Source organism: Melospiza melodia, chromosome 6, assembly GCF_035770615.1.
Source record: "Melospiza melodia melodia isolate bMelMel2 chromosome 6, bMelMel2.pri, whole genome shotgun sequence".
Classification (NCBI taxonomy): Eukaryota; Metazoa; Chordata; class Aves; order Passeriformes; family Passerellidae; genus Melospiza; species Melospiza melodia.
The window spans coordinates 65,879,120-65,902,068 of record NC_086199.1 but is presented as its reverse complement, the minus strand read 5'-3'; the positions used below and the strand labels follow the sequence as shown (position 1 = coordinate 65,902,068).

The window sequence follows — 22,949 nt, the reverse complement described above, 5'->3', positions numbered from 1 at the left end:
TGCCTGTACTGCTGTGCAAAAGATTATCAAATCTGGGCTTATTGGGCTTGTTTTGCATGCCTGACTCCATACCCTCAGACTACTCATACTGCCTTGCACCTGGTGATAATCTCTGTGTTTCAAAGAAATGTCATTTATAGAAAACTAACCACAGCAGGATTCTAAGAAAATTATTGTTACCATTAAAAAAGATCATGGGAGAGGAAGGTTTCTTGGTCTTTAGAATTTCTATTTGTTGTTAAGACCTTTTTTTTTAAGGTTCTCTCATTCTGTGTAGGAACACTAACAATCTGCTTGGGGATACCTGCACTTTTTCATTTCATACCTATGAAATTTCACCCTGCTTTGGAGGAGTGTTGTAAAAACAGGCTTTAGTATGCCATCCACAACCACTCTTCAGGGAAAGGTGACTTTTATCTTATGTTTGTACAATCATGTGCCTTGTCCTCCCTGCCAGCTAGCCTGCAAGAGGGAAAGGAGAGCAAGACCTCTACTTGAGTACTGCTAATTTGTAAATAGCTTTTGAGGTGTGGAATTATTGTCCTTATCTCATGTGGAGCTTCTTGCTCAATTTAAAGTCCTGTTGGCACTTCTAAAATGTTATCAACAATGCTGTATATTTGAATTTCATTTACAGCACATCAGGTGCTTGGTTTAGGTACTTGGACTTATATTTTATTTGTGTTCCTGCAGCTAAGTCAATTTGAAATCTATATTGTGAATTGCTTGATAGAGAGAAAATGCTAAATAACATATATACACTGCAAGGAGATTATGGATTTGAGCTGTTGTCCTCCAAGAAAACATAATTCTGTATGGCATTTTTCCCACACAAAATCTATTTGAATGTGTTAGAAGTAAATAGTATGGAAAGGATAAAGGAATATCTTCAGTAGACATAGCAAGGACAAAAAGGAATGATTCCTCTTTTTACAGAAATCACATAGTCGTATGAAAGACATTACAGGAAGGGGGGGATGCGTTTGAACTACTCTGACAGGATGCAGCGTCCTTCCCCACATATCAGAGGACAAAAAAAGATAACGGGGGCAAAACAAAGGCAGTGATTTTGAATAGAACCCGACGCGTTCCAGTATTTCTGGTTGGAAATAAATGTCGCTCTCGGCGGGGAGGGAGGGAGGGTTTGAAGTACTCGAAACCAACGCGTCCTTGTGCCCCGCTGCAGGTGCGCGCCGTGCCATGAGCTTGCTGCACAGCGAGGGCGGCTGCGGGGCCCGCGAGGCGGAGAGCGGCTGCTGCGCCGCCATGGCCAGCGCCTGCAGCGCCGCCGGCAAGGAGGAGAGCGGCGGCGGCAGCAGCGCCGGCAGCGCGCCCGCCTCCTTCTCCGACGAGACGCAGGGCTACGACGTGGAGTTCGACCCGCCCCTGGAAAGCAAATACGAGTGCCCCATCTGCTTGATGGCTCTGCGGGAAGCGGTGCAGACGCCGTGCGGCCACCGTTTCTGCAAAGCGTGCATTGTCAAATCCATAAGGTAAAGGAAAACTTGCGGAAGCTGTTTTTAAGAAGAAATTAATGCAGCAGGGCAGTTTAAGGTCGATCTAAACCGAATAGAGCTGCCCAAGATGCATTACCAGTGAGTGTTAATAGAACTCTGGAAATTTATTATTCATTAAAAGTGCTATATATGGCCAGAATGTCCCAAGTTTGGAAGTTTTATGAGCTTTAGATGGTATGCCATTTTCACAAATTTGCCCAGGTTATGAATCTAAAAAATTGATTAAACTTCAAATAATAATTTAAAAATGAAAGGTAGACAAGTCCCCCAAATAAATTCCATTTCCAGCTCAGGATTATAAAATTACCTGTCTTTTGCCTATGATTGTTTCCCTTGATAACTGCAGGAAACTACAGATAACCTGATTTCTTTGTGCAGATAAGGCAATTCATGCTTTTAGTTCTTCCCTTGAAATTAGCTGCTTCCCTCTTGAGCTGGAAGAGAGAATGTGATGAGGGAATAGTTGTGAACAAAGCACTGAGAGAGGAATCCAGGTGGCATATGAGGGACTGGGAATATGAAACAAAGGAAGAGCAGGCTGGGCTTATAAAAATGGATGATTGAAAAGGCAAGAAAGGGCAGAGAGTACCTTGTAAGAGAGCACTTGCCTTAAACCTGGAATGAAGTCATCAGTGTCCCACACATGTGAGTATTGATAGATATTATGCTGTAGGATTTTTCCTTTTCAGCATAAGCCAAATTTTTTTCTCAGCAATTGCTCAGATAGCTCAAATGTCACTTTGGTAGGAATTTATATATTCTGTGTGACCCATATGTAAAATTGGCTCATTTCAACCTTACTTTGCACACTTTTTGTAAAGATCATTAAACTGTCTTCAGTGTGTCCCGTTCCTCGGCTGTTCTAATGGCCTGGAAAGGCTCGGGGTGGCCTTGGACAGCCCGCGCTCCAAAGGACGAAAGGAGTCTTCAGGTTTTTCGGTCTTCAGTGTTGTTTATTAATTCTTATCTACAATATTTTCTCCCGACCCGACAGAGGTCTGCACAGCACGCCAGCATGAGCACACTGCCTGCCCTCGGGGCGGTCACTTATCTTTATACCAAAAACTACATATAAGATATTTACCTTTTCCCCCCAATACCTTTCACCCTTATTGACAAGTGCACATTCAGTAAGAACCAATCTCAAAGTGCCACCATCACCACAGAGGATGGATGACAAGAAGAAGAAGAAGGACAGGACACGCCCTAATTCCTCCATCTTGTCCCTTAAAAACCCCCCTGTACCGAAATTCCAAAACCTGTGTTTCACACTATAATTAATCTATCTCTTCACCATTTATCCCCATGTGATCCTCCCATCCTCATACAGCTGTTACGTCCTCTGCAGGATCAAAGTCCAACCACCAAAAACTTCTGGCAACATTCCAGGACCTCCAAGCCCCCCAAGGGTTGTCTCGGTGACTCTGCACATCAGGACTGCTGTGCTGAGTTCCCACATCAGTGTTACTGTTTTTCCCTGGCATTTATCTTATAGCATGCAAAATGGACAGTGCTTTTTTGATTGGTCTTTAATACCATTTGTCCATAGTGTATTCCATTTATTTTTCTTCCCTGTCCATCATTTGTAGCTCACTAAATGAATAGTATGCCAGGAGTTATGTTCTCTGAATACAGTTTTGTGGCTTCTCTGTAGTTTCTACTACATAAATTCTCTGGAAGAATTTCTCCATGGAAAGGACCATGACCAGAAGTTTCTGCTTCTTTTATACCTTTTCTGTATTTTACTTCATTTCTATGAATAGTGATGACTGTTTCAGTGACTACTAAACAAGGTGGAAAGCAATTTTTGCTTTTGAGACTGTAGACCATCAGTGTAATATTTCAGATGTTTCATTGCTAGTAAAAGTTTTCCCTCATTCCCCACTGAACTCTGTCTTTGGAGGACAATTTGAGTGACTGTTTCTGAAAGCAGGGAGGACTGCTTGAAGTGCCAGACCTCTCTGAATCCCTGAAGGGCTGAACTGCATGCTTAATTGGTATCCATAGATCAAGCTATTGATTTGGATCATGTAGTGTCTACTGTATGGTATTGATTTGCAGCGTGTACTATCTACAGTACCAGATTGATTGAGGTATTGAGAAGCTTCCACACAACTACAATGAAAACAGAAAGAGATATTTTACATTCTCTAAGTACTGCTTTTTTTTCACCGAGTGATTGTCACAGCCTTCATTTGACCAGGAAAAATTGCTTCTCTTTATTCTTCATTTCCCCACTGTCTTAACTCAAGTGAACACAGAGGTTAAGGATTTTAAATGATGAAGGATGGACAAGCGTTTTTTGAGTGATTGCTTGTTGTGATTTACACAAACAATTGTAGTTGTTCGTGTTGAAGAAGTTGTGGCTGCAACTAGAAAAAAATAATTTGAAAACCTTTTAAAGACTGGACTCTTCGATCTTACAGTGTGAAGGACATGATTAGATGAGATTTGATCACAGTAAATGTTTGCCTCCCAGAAAATCTTGGCAAGTTTTTTAATAAAGCTGTCTGAAGTGCTTTGAAGTACTATAATTCATGGAAGAGGAGAAGCTTATCTACCTAAGTAACTACAAATGTGTTTACAAATGTTACTTGTCAACAAAATATATTGCTGGAAATTTTAGAAGAACTAACTGCAGGTGCAGTAGCTAATTCAATTTCACTCCAGTCTTCTCCTGTATCTTAGGGCAAAGCTGACTTAGGGTGTGTAGTAGAGCTTGCCAAATATCAGAACCTTTGTTTATTGGAAAAGCAGAGTTGTGAGGTATCAAGGGGCAGCAGGGACATCTTTGGGTGCTGGCAGTTCATCCAGCAGCTGGCATGGCTGCAGTTAAAGTCTCTGCCAACTGTCTCAGCTTCTCAGCTAAACCACTCACTTGTTGAAATCACAGAGCAGGCTTTTCTTTCAAAATTATTCTGGCTTTACTCTTGATACCTGTATTTTAATCTCGAGGGAATTTACAGGAATATTCATTGTACTTTGTAGCAGATGGCTGTTGTGTCACTCACACAGGTACTGTTGTGAGTGGCAGAGTGCACTGTGATAAATAGGAAAGCCTTCACTGTAATGTAAGCTAGAACTGAGGTGCATAAACTCAATCCTGTCACAGGAAATACATAGCAACATCTTTGTAGATGGATCTTAGCAGTGTTTTGAACACAATCCTGAGCCTTGTAAATAGTATTTGAAGCCTGTTTAATATCCTAAAATGAGTTACTGCTTTTTCCTTACTACACTTTCCTGTTTTGGAAAATTGCATTTCATTCCTATTTTTCCCTTTATCTGATAGTTATTTAAACTGGGGATTTGGTAATCATTATTCCATTTTAATCTGTTCTTGGCTGCTCTTATTTATGATTAGCTTTTCTTTGTAGAAATAAAACTGCTGTCTTATCAGCAGGCCTATTGAGCTGTATTCATACTCCACTAAACAGGGTGTTTGTAACCAAGCTATACCTGTGAAAACTGATTTCCTGTTGTGAAGTGAGGGAACATTTCTAGCGTGTGACAAAGATCACACTGGTCATAGCTCAGGGAGCTCTGAAACAAGGCAAGCTAGCTGTTTTCTTTCTTCTGCTTGTTTAGGAGTATGTTTCTCAGGCATGTGGTGAGCTTGCTCTGCAAGCAAAATTGTGAAAGGAAGTTCATTACCTCTTTTTGAAGTGGCAACTTTACCTCCACTTCCTCTAGCAGTGTTGCTGATGTAGTTGCTGAGCAATTATTTCCTTTTCCAGCAAAGAACATAAATTCCTTCCTGGTCTCCATAGCCCACTAGGTTCTACTTCCCCTTGTGCTTGCAGGCAGTGACAATGATCTGGCCTTTGATCCTTGCACCACAAGTGCTCTCTGACATTTTTCCACCCCATGTATTTTTCCATTTTATTGGTGTTTCCATTAGCACTCGGGAGCTTTGATCCCTCATGCCTCTTTAACTGCATTACTTAATTGTGAATCAATATGTTAGCCTACTGCTTTCAGAATGAGCTGATACTGGAAAGTTTGAAGGAGGGGATCCCCTTTTTCAGAATGAGGTGATACTGGAAAGTTTGATGGAGAGGATTCCCTTTTTTACTCTATTTCTAATGATTTTTGTATTTACATGCAGGTAGGCAGAACCTGATGAACTGGAACAGGCTGTTAGTTACCTTGTGCAGGTTGCAGGCATCCATGTTCTGTCAGATTCCAAACCTTCACCAGTTAGCACTGACTTCCAGTCTGTTTGCTGTTAAAATGGCTTCTGATACAACACTCAATTCCAAGTCCAGCGTAATTTTCATAGTTTCTAATAATTTTTGTGTCTGGAGGTTTTCACCCTGTTTGCTCTATAATGAAATTGATGGATGGCCAACTGATCAAATGGTCGTAAAACAAAACCAACAAACTGAGCAGTGTGTAATGTAATGCCAAACAGATGAAGTCAGTCTCAAAAAAAAGACAATTTTGCTTTTTTTCTTAGCTGTGATCACCTTGGCTGTTTATAAAATGAGAAACAAATGAGAGGAGGTCTAACAAAGTTTCAGTAATTGTTTTGAAGTAGTATGTGAAATATTCTTTGATGTTTGAGCTATGTGAAGTACTTGCAGAAACAGGACTGTTAAGTTCTTAGTGTCTTTACACATTCCTCAAGTTTGTTTCCAGAGTACTTAACATGCCATTTGTGTAAATAAAATGTGTTTGAGTTTGAAAAGTGCTACAACCCCAGTCATGCCACCTCCAGTGAAACTGTGTTTCTAATTTTTCTGAAATTCATATCATATTTTCTGGTCATTGCCACATAAATACCATTGTTTTTAAAGTTCTTGCTGTGTTATTATTTGGCCACTAACGTCTTGCTGGTATCTTTTAAATTAAGTGCTTGGAAATCTGTTGGTAATATTGGAATATCTTTCCTTGCTCTTCTGCATTGTAGAGATGCAGGTCACAAATGTCCTGTAGACAATGAAATTCTGCTTGAAAATCAACTTTTTCCTGACAACTTTGCCAAACGGGAAATCCTTTCATTAACGGTCAAATGTCCCAACAAGGGCTGCAGCATGAAGATGGAGCTCAGGCACTTAGAGGTGAGAAGTCATTTTGAAAATATGGAACCTTGCTTTCATGGACAAGTAAAAATTTGAAGTTACTTAAATAGATATCTGGTACTCATTTATGCTGATTCCATGCATTTTTCTTTCAAGACTATAACTACAGGTATTGTTTTTTAATGAGTATTTAATTGTAGTTAGGTGATTCTCAAGTGAACATCACAGTGCATGACAATCGTACTAATGCAGCCTGCTGCTGAGGATCATTTATGTTTGTCTTTTGATCAACTATGTCCATGCTTCACACAAGTTTATTATATTCAACTAATATAGGTAGCTACTTTGAGAGGCTATTTAATAGTCTCTCAAAGTAGCTACATATAATACTTGAAATAACTATTTTGGAAAATAATATATGCCATTAAAAGGATAAATATAAAACTAAATTTTTACTGAGAGCTTTCTTAAAGATCTGAATGCATAAAGCCTTGACCTTAGTAGTGGGACAGCAACAGGCTGTTGGTAGAGTTAGCATAAGTGTATAAGGATTTCCTTGCATGAAGGGAAGATTGTGATTCGTTTGTCTTGCACTGTGATTTCTCTTGAAAATGGATGAGATGATTGTTCTGATTTGAAGTATCAGATCCCTCTTCTGCCCTTCTGCAGGACCACCAGCTGCAATGTGATTTTTCCACTGTGGAATGCCTACAGTGCCAAGGAACCTTCCCAAAGAACCGACTGAAGGAGCACATGACCCAAGAGTGTCCGAGGCGTCAAGTGTGTTGCCCAAACTGTGCCACGTCCATGGCCTATGAAGATAAAGAGGTATTTAGCAGGAGTCTGTTATTCACATGGGTTTGCTTGGAAAGGGAACAGCAGTTTAAAAAAAAAAAAAAAAAAAAAAAAAAACAACTGAAAGGTTTTGGTCTAGAAGAGCTCTTCTCTGCACAGCTGAGAAGCTGCAAACTCGGGACATGAGCCTAGAACAGGCAAAGGCTGGGGAGAGATTGTCCTTAAGTACAAACTTATGTGGAGCCATGTGGTGTGAGGAGACATGTGGACTTGTGTAAGAACCACTGATTTCTGACCTTACATCAGACAGGCTGTATCTACTGCCCATGGAACACAAAAAGCAGTATTAACATGTGCAGTTTTTATGCCTGGGAGAGAGGATGTACCAGGAGATAACTATTTTGGGGATATCTGCTACCGTACAAGACCAAGATAATTTCTGAATAATTCTTCTGGCTATGCATTTTTCACTTGGGTGATACTGAGGATAATACTTTCCTTTTGCTGTTACCATTTCTTTATCCCTATATGGATGTGTTTTATCTCAAGGACTATTGAATGTTCTTGGATATTAATACTGTGAATTGTCAATCAAATGTACCTCATATAGTCCAGCAATACAATTAAAAAACAAACAAGTGCTTTCATATAGTTTCGGTACAATTGAACATGAATTTTAGAAACTTATGGTTAAAATTAGATTTCTTTGAGGCATAAGAGCTTTAGGAAATAAAATATCTGCAACTTCATGAATCTCTTGTATAACTCCAGGATAAAGCAGTAATGTAAAACATACTGTTTAGGGTAAAGGGATTCTCTTTGTTTCACAGTTGCATATAGCTAAATGCAAAATTAGGTATATAGATAAAAAATCTAATGTCTGATCAAGGGTGATTAGCCCTCTCTTAAATTGGGCAACTCTACTGATGTTTTCTCCCCTTTCTTTTTTCTGTTTGATCCCTTAAGCTTCATGACCAAACCTGTCCACTTGCCAATATATATTGTGAATATTGCAACACAGTGCTCATCAGGGAGCAGGTAAGAGACTCCCTTTTTTCTCTGTTTGTTCCAACTCAGATGCTTTGTTTCTACATTGCTTCCTTAATCTGAAATTAAACTTGGAGATACAGTTTGTCTACTAGCTGCTAAAGCACTATCTGCCTCTTTGAAAATGTCCAATGCAGGTGTGATACTCCCTTAAATGCTGCTCCAGCTTGCAGTTTCAGTCTGGCAAACCTCTCTATGATTTTGGCTGCACATCACATTGTTCAGCTGTACTGCTTTTTGACAGGGGGCATGCTGCACATCTTTAATCTTGGATGGAGTTGAAAAAATACCATCAGCTGCCAGTGGTTATAGCTGACATTACAGGAAAAGGCTTTGATTTGGGCAGAGAGAGGGAGTTTTTGTACTTGGAAAGACACTATTGGAAAGTAGCTATAAGTAAATTCACTACCAAACTGTGATGCTGCTTGTCCATTACTACTTGTCCATTACTGCTGTAATAACCATTATTATTTCTTCTGTTCAATAACAACTTTATTGGCAGAAAAATGATAAATATTGATTTGTTTAATTTGGGATGGCAACTATGTTGATGGCCTGGATTAAAATAATGATCTTGTAAAATTGCAAAATGCTTTGAGAAACAGGATTGAGCTTAGTAATGACAAAGGAAAATGTCTGTTGTTAGGCAGAATAATGAATTGCAGAAGTGGGGAACAAAGAATGTTAAACATTTGTAATAATAGCTGGTCTTTATTAGCCTTGTGCTTCATCATGACATTTAAACAAGGCAAACACCCAGGGTTATATAAACAGGGATTCTGCCTGTGAAACACTGAATTATCCTTTGCTCTGTTTAGGGCTCATAAGGCATCAGCTGAAGCTGTTGTCCTTTTGAGGGAGGGTGGATAGGCAGGATCCAGAGCAGTGAGATGACAGATCTAGATCTGGAAAAAATGGACCACAAAAAAAATGGAAGAAACTTGAACTTTTTGAGGATGATAATAAAGAGTGACACAATAAGCATTGTGAAAGTAGTCCTTCAGAAGGGAAGGAACTGAATGTGACCTGGCTGGAGGACAGGCTAGAAACAAAAAGTGTTTGGTCTAGCAAGGAAACCTGAATGCTTTCTGAGGCCTAATATAGGAACAAAGTCAATGAATTGTTACAGTACATACAAGTGGAATGTATCATTTCTATCATCAGCTAACATTTCTGTTCAAAACTTCCATATTCCCTTAAGAACTTACGTAGGTATAAACTGATCTGACTTCAGGTACATTTTGAACTTTTCTGTTTAAAATCCATCCAGCTGTATCCTTTCTGGATAAGAAAATACTCTTGATGGAGAAGTAATATCAAATCTCATTTGTTTTAGATGCCTAACCATTATAACAATGATTGTCCTACTGCCCCAGTGCCATGTTTTTACAGTGCCTTTGGGTGTCCTGAAAAGGTAAGACTTTTATCAATACCTTCTGAATTGCAGACTTTCTGCATGATTTTGTCTGTCACTTTTGTAATGTGTTTTCCTAGTCTAGTCTCATTCAACAACCCAAAATCCTCAGTGATTTGTGGGTTTGGGTTTTTTGTTCGGAGGTATCTTAATTGTAAAGCAGTGCACGGTGATACATTGCATTTCAAAATTGCTTTTTCAAATTTAAAAAGCTCTGTGAACAATTTGCTTGATGACCTTGCTTTTATTCTTTCATGTTTTCTCAGCTTTCATGTCAAAAAGTAGCTTCTAGCATTTCTTCCAAAGTTATGGCTAAATACGCTTATGACTCCTAGAGTTCCATAAAGAAAATCAATTTTATTAAATTCTAAAATTATTACTCTAAATACTTTTATTTCTAGTTTTTAATACCTCTTGGTAAAATTGGGTCTTTCCCCTTCATTTCCACAGCAGTTTTCATACACCATTTAGTACCATGGAACATTTTAGCAAATTTAGAACACAGAAAAAATCTAAGTATATTTGTGACTAACAGTCTTTCAGCATGTGTTTGTTTGGAGTTGAACAGTGTTACTGAAAGTGTACACCATAATTAATGATGGATTCATAGGGATATTATCATTTTCACAAAACCTGAATTTTTTTGTCATGAATGCTCACTAACAAGAAGGTGACCCTGAATACACAGCACTTGCCTTTGGAATATTTGATAAGAATATTTTCAGTATAAAATATTCCATATTTCTTCATATCTTGCTTTTACTTTCAGGTGCACAGTTTGATATATACTGTTCCTATTTCTCACTGTATGTACTACTGAAATATTCATGTTTTTACTCAAAATTGCCTCCATTTGAAGTGTGGGTGTTGGCTTTTAATAAGAAGTTGTTCTCAGTCTTTTCCAGAGAATTTAAATTTTGTTGTTTTCCTGGAGATGCTGCAGCTTCTGCAAAAAATACAATCAAAGATTCCCTTATTAAGCATTACATAGAATTATGCAACTATACAATATGCTATTACTAATGATAATTATTCTAACAAGAATATGTTTGTGACATCCCAAAGTCCCATGCCAACAAAACCAAAAATGCACATATCTGATTTATATTGCAGTCATTTATGTCAGTTCTATCTTAACTTCCCAGGTTTACAATTTTATGCTGAAACCACCTCATATCTATGGTTTTTTGAACCCCAGCTGTATCAGCATCAAGCCAAAGACACAAAGACCTTAAAGGTCTTTTCCAACCTAAATGATTCTGTGATTTGCCCACTGGTATTTGAACTTCTTTTTCCATTTTTCCTAACAGTGGTATTGAAGTTGGAGCTCTCTGTTGGTAAAGTGCTATTTTGTCACACCTTTGTCCTTGATTTACTGCAGCTTTTCTCACATGATAAAAGCAACTACTTGTTTGATTTTCTTCAGAGCCACATTTAAAATGTGATTGTAGATGTTTGATGTGTTCCTAATGCTGTATCTCTTAAATCCTAGATGCAAAGGAATGAACTGGCACGGCATATGCAGGAGTTCACTCAGGTTCACATGAGGATGATGGCTCAGAGCTTTCAGAATATCAGTGTTACTGCTGCAAATCCTGTGCCCTTCATCAATGGCCTACCCTTTGAGCCCCTCTTCTCACACATGTCACATGCTGCATACAACTGCAATCCAGAAGTTGAAAACTTCAAGGAAACTATTCAGCAGTTGGAAGGTCGTCTGGTGAGACAAGATCACCAAATCAGGGAACTCATTGCTAAAATGGAGACTCAGAACACTCACGTGGCAGAACTCAAACGCACTATACGAAATTTGGAGGGAAAGATTACTGAAATGGAGGCACAACAATGTAATGGTATTTATATCTGGAAGATTGAGAACTTCAGTGAACATCAGAAAGCCCAGGAAGAAGAGAGACCTGTAGTGCTGCACAGTCCTGGCTTCTATACAGGGAAGCCTGGCTACAAGCTGTGCTTGCGCCTGCATATCCAGTTACCGACTGCTCAGCGCTGTGCTAATTATATCTCTCTGTTTGTGCACACTATGCAAGGGGAATATGACAGCCACCTGCCCTGGCCTTTCCAAGGCACCATCCGACTTTCTATTTTGGATCAATCAGAAGGCCCAGAAAGGCAGAACCACGAAGAGGTGATGGAAACCAAGCCAGAGCTACTGGCCTTCCAGAGACCAACAATCCACCGCAATCCCAAAGGTTTTGGTTACGTGACTTTCATGCACCTGGAGACCTTGAAGCAGAGAAGCTTCATCAAGGACGACACGGTGCTGGTGCGCTGCGAGGTGCTCACGCGCCTGGACTTGAGCAGTGTCCGCAGGGAAGGCTTCCAGCCCCGCACCACTGACGGGGCCATGTAGCCTGCAAAGCTTAACCACAGCAACGGAGCCTCGCTCGTGTTTATCCACGTGGATCACCAAAGAGCTTCAGTGTCCACAAAGGCTGGGTTTGTACAAGATCATAGTTGCCAGTGGAACTTTGTTGTTGCTGGTGTATTTTTCTCTATATGGGTTCATACGTTTAAATATTTGGTAAGGTTCTCTCTTAAAATAATAAGCTACTTTTGTAGCAAGCTAAATAAATGAAGTGTTAATCAAAACTTAACTGCCCACAGGAAAATCCTATTGCAGAACCTGTGCATCTCAGCTTGGTAAAACTTTAGTCATATCGAATAGGCCTGTAAGTCTTTTCACCTCAGTGCCTTGGAATAGATGCTGTTGCAAGGAAGGAACAAAATTATTAAAGATGAGGGATTTTTCCTTTTTTTTTTTTTTTGTTTTTTGTTTTGTTTTGTTTCGTTTCACAGAGCTTGGGAAAGTTGAGCGAGTTTCTATATTGACTTATCTAGAATTTTGAATTGGTTATGTGTCTCCTGAAGTTTGAAGTTAGGGTTAAGACTTTGTTCATGTCACCAAGGGTTCAGGGATGCTTTGACCCTTTCCTCCTTCAGGAAGTTGCATGTTGATGCAGAGTTGATGTTGGTATTTCCAAAAGATACGAGGTAGTGTTGTGGAGAAGGCTAAATGACTCTGAGCTGAGTTCACTGAAGAAATATTTGTAATGTGGTCTGAAGGTGCCTCCCTAATTCTCTTTATTTTGATAAATCTTTCTAGAAGTGTTTGCTCTAGACCCAGAATGTCAACCACAATCATCAAGAGATATGAAAGTTTAGCATTTGAATGAAATCCCTTTGTGCTGGTGGAATCTCCTAGTGCTGCACATGTTTCAAGTTGTGAGTGCACACATGAGCAAAGGGATGAACAGAGAGGGTGATGCAGAATTTGTTTCACTGTTGAAACCTGAATTTGTACCAAAGCTGAACTTGGGACTTGCATTTCTTCAAGTGATCTCTTGGTGTTGTGGGTAATGTACCCAAGTCTTCATGTACCCAATGTGAATTCTCTGTGGGCAGCTTGCCATATCAGCATCCAACTGCTGTGGGTATCTCCTGTCCCTTTAGACAATAGGAGCTGGGCCAACTCAGCAATTGGGATGGTAAGGAAAGCCTGTTAATTCAGCAGTGTGAGGAAAAATTATAATCCTCTTTGCTTTTAGGAAGAAAATCTGGCTTTCATAGTTACTTATTTATCAAACACTAGATTCACTGTCAAAGAGGTTCCTAATGCTGTGTGTATTATTGTTTTCTGTGCTGATTATATGCCATGTAAATGTTAGTTTTGACCAGTCAAAGCTGAGTAGTTCAAGTTCACTGGTGCTAAAAATTTTAACTTTCATGGTGCTGATAAAGTCCTGAATCTTGTCTTTAAAAGGAGGGAAGAAAAAAGTTTTGTTTAGCCCATAACCTAAGTACATATCTAGATACTGAAGAAAGAACTAAAGATGCATGAGCTTATGTCTATTATTTATCCAAGCTAGTGGAACAACCTAAAGGCTGGAGACATTGCAGCTTAAGAGAGACTGAAAAGTGTTCCAACTATTTGGCATCATCAAAGCAATACCAGTGGGGAAAGGGTGCATTGCTTAATATAAAAGACTAAAGAAAGACTACTATACTTTAGTGGTTTGGGAGGATACTCTGCCTGCCTGCATGAGAGGTAAAAGTTCCAGGACCCAACCTACCACTTTGTTCATCAAATCCAGATGAGTAAAATTTCTTCTGCTAGTAGAACCTATTAGATGGAAGAGGGATTGTGTTCAATGGAGTATTGTCACTACTGAAACATGAACTTCCTGGCTAATGGTAATTGCAGTTAGTTGTTGGTGACTTTAGTTGATTCTCTATCATTAGGGGACAGGTAAGCATATGTTACTCAAAATAGGGAAAGAGCTCAGGTTTCAAACCAAAGTAGATTTTATTATGAATAGCCTCATCCTATCAGCTGAATTGTTCTGGAGTGTCTTCAGTTGGAGCACTCCCAGTAAAGCCATTCTTAACCAAGAGCTGTCAATGTCCATGGCAGTGCACAGAGGTGCTCTGCACAGAAGGCACTGTACACAGGTTCTCCATTTTCAGGCTGTGCTACCTATCTGTGTTTTTTCAAGATGCTCTAAAGCTGCCATTCTCTTTTGTTTCTCTTCTTGTTTTTGGGGGGGCAGGAGGGAAGGGAGGGGGAGGCAGAAAAAACACTCGTACTTTGAGAGCTTCTTCCTACTCCAGGTCCTTCCTCTACCCTAGAAATAAGAAAAATGTCCTTATTCTCTGTTCAAATCATTTATACCCAAGGCCCACTAAATGCATTAACACTTTCTTTGCTTTTGAAGATTTGAGTTTTGAATGAATTTTTGCTTCGAGCCTTATCTGCTAGATCTGATGTACTTCTGCCTCTGAGGAGGAAACTCCCTGTGGTGGCAGGATTTAAATTCAGGTTAAAGTTGTACAATAGCATAAGCCAATAGGGAATAGAAGGCTACTGCATGTATAATTCTGTACTGGCCACAGTAATATGGATTCTTTATTGACTGCTGCTATTCTATTGGTTTTGTATTTTTATACTACCAACTAGAACTCTGAGTGATGACAAATTACTGTAATATCAGAGTATTACATGGGAGACTGTAAGAGATAATTTTCTAAGTATCAGTTAAATTTTACTGTCATAAAAAAGATTATAAATGTTTATGAAATATTTATTCATATACTTGTTCCATTCTCCTCTTTCCCTTTTCTTCAAATCTTCTTTTGAGAACTTGTTTTTCCATGGTGGACTGAGGTGTAATTGCTAGAACTATTTAAATGGAAGGAGAAAGGTCTGCAGCATTGAGTTGTCTCTCAATCAAAGAAATATTTGATGAACCCATGTCCTGTGTAATTTGTTCAGCAGTGGGGTTTCATTCTGTAAATCAATGCTTTGCAGCATTACTAGATCTCAAGGTGGTTTAAAAAGTGGCTTAGCTTCTTTTATCTTCCAGATTTCTGTTGTCTTTAACATGGTTTAAGTCACCAACTCTTAGTACGTGTATTTGCAAAGCTGCTATGGCACAAATTTTCCAATTATAATATATTATGAACGTGTTATCTCTTTGCCTCTGAATGTCTTCCCCTGCAGGGCAGGGAAAAATATTTTGTTAGAAATGTTGGTCTGTAATGTATATGTGGGAGCTCAGATAATGTGAGATGTATAGAGTTGTTTTTTAAGCAGTCTTACGATGTGTAGGGTCATGTTTGCTATCAAGGGATTAAACTCGTTAATGAAATCAAATCAGGGCGACCTTTCTGTTGTTGTTTAGAGATGGCAGCAGATCAGATACATTGATGAGGGATACAAAAGATTATTCTGTGTCAATGTTAAAGGTTTGTATTGGTTTGCATTTGAACAAAATGAAAGTACTCCTGTTCCCCTGGATTAATTGATTTATAGTTTAATATATTTTGTAATTAATGCACACCTTTATTTCTGACAGAACTTTAAAAAATAAACTAATTAAACTGTGCACTGCATGTTGCATCTTTATTCACATAGAGGGCTGTTCAGAAATATTAACTGGTACAGAACTGCTCTGGTAGTTTCTCTGTCTTGTGGATTTTAGAGATGGGTGAAAAGGAATATATTTCATGATAAAAACCTTCTGGCATTTATAATGAGTATTGACAGTTTTATTCATTACTAGAAGATACAGCTCATGTAATAGATAATAAAATAAATGTTCTCATAATCATCCTGTAATTTAAGATGTAACTCTCAAAAAAGCTGCACACTCTCACCTCTCTGGCCATATCTGCTTGCTTGTTTTATTTGTCATAAAAGCAACTATGGGCTGAAACTTTGTTGCAAGAGACTGAGATCAAAAACTAGAGGGAATTCCTCTCTCAGTAAGAGAAGTACAGACAGTCTTTATTGCAATCTCTCATTTATCTCAGTCTGGATCTCTTTTTAATAGCATCTGCAGGAAGGTATATTCAAAATCTTAAGATTCTTCTGAGTAACGTTATTGGTATTGCAGCAATGTGCTGTTAATGTCAAGTTAATTATGACTTTGTCTTTCATCCAGGCTGGTCCTAATAGCTTCCATCAGTAATGGATAGGAAGGCTTGCTCAGACATTGGTTATCTGTTGGGTTAATCCGTTTTTAGTGTTCCATATTTTAGGTGCACTAAAATCTTCATTTGATGAGATGCAGTAATAATAACCTTTTTTTTAAGCAGGAAAAGCTGGCATTTGCAGCTGCCCCAGGAATGGAAAGTCCATGTGCAGAAGCAGAAGTGCAGCAATACAGGAGCATGTTCTCACCTGTGTAAGTACAAATGTACGTGTACCTGTACATTTCTGAAAAAAAATGGCTGAACTAGAGATGGACCAGGATATTCTGACTGGATATTTTGCTGAACAAATACCAGTTCATTGCAGTAACTTCACAACAAGAGTGTGTTTTAGCTAAAATCTTTAACTAGTGCCAAACCAGTTGCTTTGTTACCTTACTCATCCCCAAAAAGTAGGAGCCCAACACTCCAGCTGTTCTGGCAAGAAAGAGAAACTCCCTGTGCCATTCCTTATTACACTGTGCTAAACTTCAGCTCTTCTGTGCTGTCACTCATTTAGGAACTATGACTTATTGAATCTGTTCCAAGACAGCATTTACAGAAGTCAACAAAACTTCCTGAATTAGCCCTGAAAAAGGTCAAGTGTGGTATTGGCATATGCAGCAGATAGAAAGCAATACAAGGGGAGGTTATTGGACCAAAAATGGTGCAGAGGGAATCTAAGGGCTGTCTGGATGAAATGAGTAAGAGGGCTGATGAATTCTGCCTATTACTCATCTGGGATTAAAAAAACCAAAAACCTCATACCACTGAAATAGGAAATTTTTATGCTAGCACAAAAACTTAACCAGAGGAAGCATTCCCCTGGCACTGGTCTCACCCTCATCATTTACCACCACTGAGACTTTGCCCACTCCATCTGGAAGGGAGAGTTTCACCAGCTGGACTGAGTCAACCCTTGTGCCATCACCACCTTCACAGGACCTGACAGTCTTAGTGACCTTGAAGTACCAAATGTAAGGAGCTGTGGCCTTCAGGTCTTCTTCCGTTACTGGTTTTAAGTTATTACAATTAAATCTAACCACCTTGATAAATATAAGTCTCTGAGCACACAGGCAGATACGTGCTTAAGTTATTTTAAGCTTGTCAGGGCTCAGAATGGGTGAAGAGCTCGCACTAGTCTGTAGTCCTTTCCAGTTTGCAACAGCATTAAAAAAGCCAACCCCCAGCCAGAGCTGTCCTTGTTTCTCCTGTCCTCTCTTTTTTTTTTTTTCATTTCTTCTTGTCTGCACAAAAGCAGAAAGATTCTGAAATGTGGTCATATCTTGAGTCCCTCCTCACCCAGGTATTATCCCAAGTGGACCTGTTGCCACCACTTCTCAACACTTTCAAAAGACTGCAATTCTTTCTATATCAAAAAAAAAAAAACCTGTAAAAAAAATTTACCTTGCTAGTGCATGCTGAATGCAGAGCAAATAAAGACTGAGCTACAGCATAGTGAAAATAATCTTCCTGCTCAAATGCTGGGGCCTTGCTTCCCTGACTGCTCTTCTGGTGATCATGTTCTTTGAACGTTTGCTCCACTGAAACAACCACTTGCATTTCACAGCTCTGAAAGCTGCATTTTGGCTGGGGGTTTTCCTCTTCCATGGAATAGGAAACTGTGTGCAAGGAGGAGATTGTGCAATAGGAAAATAATTTCTTTATTAGCTACAGTCCCAGCCTCAACTAATGAGCCTTCTTTTCCTTTTGGTTTGTGCTCTGAGTGATCTCTGAGGCCATGCAGCCCGAGTGTTCCCAAGCTCAGTGGTTTCACACTGCTCCTTTGTTGCCTCCAGGAGCTGGCTGCTCTGCCACATCAGGGGGTGGTTATTGCAGCCAGTCACGCGCTGATGAAGCAGGGGAAAAGCTCTGGTCTGCCCCTGGTCCTGGAGATTCCAGCTGAGAGTTTCTCACTGAGGTACCAGGTTTGACTTGACTTGGCCAGACTTGACAGGTGTTGGCTTGGGGCAGAATGGATTCTTAGGCCATGGCTTTTGTCCAGAGACTTATCCCACTCAGCAGTGAAGGAAACATACATAGAGCAGTGTTTTAACAGTTTGGTACTGACAGTTTTGAAAAAAACCCTCCATTCTCTTAGCTGATTAGAAGCAGGACAGATCTCTTTCTAGCCCTGTGATAAACTGTCCAAAAATGTGAGGTTTCAGTTTCTTAGTCCTCTCAGACAGAACCTGATTTCCATGAAACTCAGCTGATAATTGACACACTGGAGGGGGGGGGGGGGAAGGCAACAACACAAACCTTTCCTTCTCTCACCTGATGTGCAGAGTCCTGACTCCTGCTACAGATCAGTATTAGTAACTTGCTGGTTTCCCCTTCAGCAGCAGCTGCTCCTCTCTCTGCATGCTCGCACAGCAGGTTTCAGGTGAAGGTGTGAAGTCCAGGAGTTAAATCCTACAATAGTATGCTTGAGTTAGCACCTGTATTTCCATTCTGCTATTCCTGACTTCATGGACTTGTTTCTCTCCAAGATTTAATTTTGTTTCTGTTGCTGCCTTTAATAAAGAAATCGTTTCAGCCAGGTATGACCTTGGCCTTTGCTAACAGTGTTAAGGAGCGAAGGTACTGCCAGGGAAAAGTGACACATACAAGTGTTCCTAGTTTCAGTATCACACCCAGATGTGATAAACTTCACAGTGTGGAGTTCAGACTTGCCTAAGCAAGTGCCTCCAGTGTGATTCACCTTCTAGAAACAACTCCCTGAGCTTGAGTTTCTTCATGCAAAAGTCCTTTACATGGGCATGTGCCTGTACTCATCCTTCTAGTTAAAATGCAGGGACTGAATATTTTAAATTCATCTCGGTGATATGTACAGTGTGTGCTTTTGGATCTTCTGGGAATGGAAGGGATTTAGACTTTATATAGGTAGAAATAAAATTGTCCTGGAATATAATTATCCTGAAAGGTAAGTCAGTACTGTTGGGAAAAGGGAGGTCAGACCACCAAACACCCAGGACAGCAATGAACTGCCACAGTGGATTTCTTGGTTTCTTGGCTGCTTTCAAACAGCAGTGGAAGCCAAGCTGTGAATGCAAAGGAGCCGTATTTTAACCTCTGCCTATTTCTGGTTCCTGTATATTCTCAGTCCAGTTGTAACAGTCTTAGATAAATAAAATTATAAAGATAACAAACTTAATACAAAAATAAAAAATATATACATAAAGAGACATGTTTTAAATTATTAAATGTAGTATTATATTGATGTACTGTATTAAACATATACAAATGTATACTATAAATAGATCATGTATAATACATAATGTATCTATACAAAGATAAGAAAAATAAATTCTAACAAAAATTGCACAAGTCCAGTCCAACTGTCCTCCGGTTTTTCAGCCAGAACTGTGCATCCAACACCATCATATGTCCTTACCAGCATGAGAAAGGGTAAAAGGGTGGGTAAGCCTTTCTCCCGTGGAATTGTACTTACTCATAGTTCCTTTGAGCCGCATGTCTAATCCTATGTTCAGTTTTGGACTCCTCACTGCAAAAAAGATTTTCAGGGCTTGGCTCATGAGTTCTGCTGTCCTCCTCCTCCCAAACCCACATTTTCTGCAGTAACACCAGGTACAACCCGAGCCAGAGGCTCCACAGCACCCAGCAGGGACAGAGGCAGAGCCTGGGGAAGGGAGGGCAGGCTTGGAGGGTAAGAGACAGGGGTGAATTCGCTTTCTTCTAAGACTCTCAAAAGCCCATTGGAGGCTTCCCCAGTAAGGACAATCCCAAACAAGCAATGTAGGAAGAGTACATCTGCAGTATCACTCCCTCAAAGGCCTAGTCCTGCTCCACTGGTCTCTCCACAAACCCTACAAACAGCAGTGTCTGCTTCTGAACGGACCCTCACTATTCCACAGAGAGCTGAGTCTTTGTAAGCACTGCCAAGCCAGAGGAGGAGTGGAGAGAGGCTGCTGCTGCCCTCTGAAGGCATCATCAGCTTTGTGAGTCAATCAGCTCACCACCACACTTAATCAGGAAAACAAGAAAAGAGATGAGAGAGGTCCAGATCTTGAACAATTTCCTCTCCACACTGTAAACCCCAGGCAAAGGAGGACAGCTATGTTGATGCAGACAAACAGTGGATTAGATTAAGCATTGGAAAAAGCCAAAGAAATAAGCTTTTGAAAATGAGCTTTCTTGTTTGTTTGCCTGACAAGCGTGGGTGCCTTGTTCACAGCAGCTCATACATTTCAATAAGCTAGAAGAGGCTCATGACAAATGCTCTCAGGTCTCATTTACTGCACCATTTACTTTGATTTCAAAGAGCAGGACTTTTTTAGCAACTACAGGACACTCTTAGACAGGAGAATAGCTAGATGGTGGCAACTGCTTTTCCCTGAAGTTGTTAAGGAAACTTTCCTGTCTCACCATTCAGGAGTCACTCTGGCAGTCACACTCCCACCACTCCAGACTGTCCCTGCTGGGAACAAAGCCCCTTCACAGTGGGTGGCTCCAGTAACCCCATGGGTGCCCCTCTTGGCTTGATGCCCACCTCACACTCAGTCAGAGAAAAGGGTTCCTTACCAGCTCAGCTCTGGGTTTCCCACAGCTCAGGGGGTGGGAGTGTGACTGCCAGAGCAGCTCCTGGATGGTGGGACAGGGAAGATTCCTTAACACAGTGCTGTTGAGGATGAACCACTGCATTTAACCAGGACTGTGGGTCCAGCAGGCAGCATCTCTCCAGCTGCTGCAGGGCTTCCAGGGAAGACAGGTGTTGAACATTTAAGAGCCAGAAGAGACTGATGACATTCAGTGACAGGCTGAATGGAGGAGCTCAGAGGAGCTCCATCTGCACTACCGAACACAGCCATGCTCAGCACGTAATCACCAACCACTGCTGTCTTCTGAAAAAAGCAACAGGATGCAGGAAAATCACAAGAAATCCTCTGCATTCACTCAAACTTCTAATGGACAGTGGTTCTGAATCTCTGAGATTCAAAGTTCCAAATGCACATCAGAACTCTCCTCCCATTCCCACAAAAAAAATTAGAAGAGAGTTTTTTGTAGATGTGGTGCATACACCACTTAAGAAGTGCTTTTCACACATACTGTCAGTTCTCTCCTGCAGAACAGCTTCTCCCACCCTCTCATCTCTTATATATCCAACCACACAGCAAATACACAATCCATCAGCCTGAGATGTGCCTGAAGAAAGACAGGTTTAGCACTTGTCATAGTGAAGCCATGAGACAGATACACGGGGGACAAGAGGGAACAAGTTTCTACTCTAACAGCCATTGATATGTTAGTCAATAAGCCTTTCGTGTGAATAGGATTAAAAATCCCCAGTGAAAAAGAGGGCTGGCTTACCAGTGATGGGTGTAAATCAGTTTCAGAGGCCTGCAGGGCAGCTGATTTGTGGCACAGTCTGTGGTTTCTTACTGACATTTAATATAAATAAATTCTGTCACTTTCTAGGTAGTCATATTGCAGTACTGACTTGAAGACTGAGTGTCTTGTAACTGGTCTGTCTTTGAGAAGCCCAAGCAATTCTAACAGAACTCACTCTTTCAGGTTAAAAAAAAAAAAAAAAAGTTTTTTAAAAAGTTTTAAAAAAACCCCAACAAACAAAAACAACTCAACAACCAGAGAGGAGTCCTGTGTGTGAGCCAATGCAGCTGTCTTCATAAATTTCAAGGTCAGAAAGACTGATTCTCTGACTCCAATCTATTTTCCAATGTAACAGAGGTTGTTAACTGCACAGTCTATAATAATTATGCCACAAGAATTATCAACTAGCTCTTGGCATAAGTGGGAATTAGCTTTGAAGCCAAATGAGAGACACTTCAAACAGCAACTCCCTGAATACTCTTGCAATTCACAGCTACTGAAAATCTGCTCTGTGCTATGGCAGGAGTTCAGGGTAGGTAAGATCCTTCAAGCCATTATCTTTTTGTTTAAGGAGTTTGCTTTCCTTTTCCTCATTGCAAAGTCTGCTGATTAAACTACAATCAAGCCTCTACCTTCTGTTATACCAATTATTCAGGTGAAAATTAATCTAACCAGCTATTTCCTTTACCTGCATATACCTCTTCTTTACTGCTCTCTCCCATAGAGGTGAGTCTCCTACACACCAGCCCATATTTGTGGCCCCAAGAGGGTGCTGGCCATGCACAGCAAGCAACTGTTGATAAGTAATGACAATTTTCAGTTCACTTACTTCTGCACTGGAGTTGTCACTTCTTTTCATCACTTGGTTTGGAGAAATGCACCCAAACTACTCAAACATCTGAGCTACCATTCCTTGTGGACTTAGGACAGCTTTCACAAGACCTGAAGAAGGGCTTGGGGCAGGATTAGCCCCCTGGAAGGATGAACTTACACATAGGAGAGATGTAAACTGGCACAACAATGATACAGTACTTGCTCTCCCAGGTGGGAATAACTAACAAGAGTACTCCAGGTAATTTCAGATGCAAGTAATGAATAAAAGGCACCCAATTCTCAGGTGGCAAGTGGCATTTATTTTACAGCATGCCATTTTGAGCTCCACATTGTTGAGAATGAGCTGTACCTTTGCTGGAAAGTTGCTTTAAAAGCTGCTACTTCTGTTTTAAAGCTTTTGTTTATGTAGCTGAATGCTTGGTGCCCTTACCTGGAGCTGCTGGGATAGCAGGGGGAAGAGAAACGTGTGGGCAAAGA

General features: G+C 40.2%; 1 protein-coding gene across 1 annotated transcript; it reads left to right on the top strand.

The window, feature by feature from the left end:
- Positions 1-1,200: 1,200 nt before the first annotated feature.
- Positions 1,201-15,700, top strand: TRAF6 (TNF receptor associated factor 6). The gene is made up of 6 exons (XM_063158800.1): positions 1,201-1,493; positions 6,430-6,580; positions 7,211-7,369; positions 8,303-8,374; positions 9,720-9,797; positions 11,290-15,700. Exons 1-6 carry the CDS (start codon positions 1,201-1,203, stop codon positions 12,166-12,168), a joined length of 1,632 nt encoding a protein of 543 aa, XP_063014870.1. The 3' UTR covers positions 12,169-15,700.
- The last annotated feature ends 7,249 nt before the right edge of the window (positions 15,701-22,949 follow it).

What these genes read in the sequence shown, in the direction of transcription:
- TRAF6 (XM_063158800.1), top strand. Translation starts at nt 1,201, where the DNA reads ATGAGCTTGCTGCACAGCGAGGGCGGCTGCGGGGCCCGCGAGGCGGAG. An exon ending in TGGCCTATGAAGATAAAGAG is followed by an intron (nt 7,370 to 8,302) that starts GTATTTAGCAGG and finishes TGATCCCTTAAG; the next exon opens with CTTCATGACCAAACCTGTCC. An exon ending in CCTTTGGGTGTCCTGAAAAG is followed by an intron (nt 9,798 to 11,289) that starts GTAAGACTTTTA and finishes CTTAAATCCTAG; the next exon opens with ATGCAAAGGAATGAACTGGC.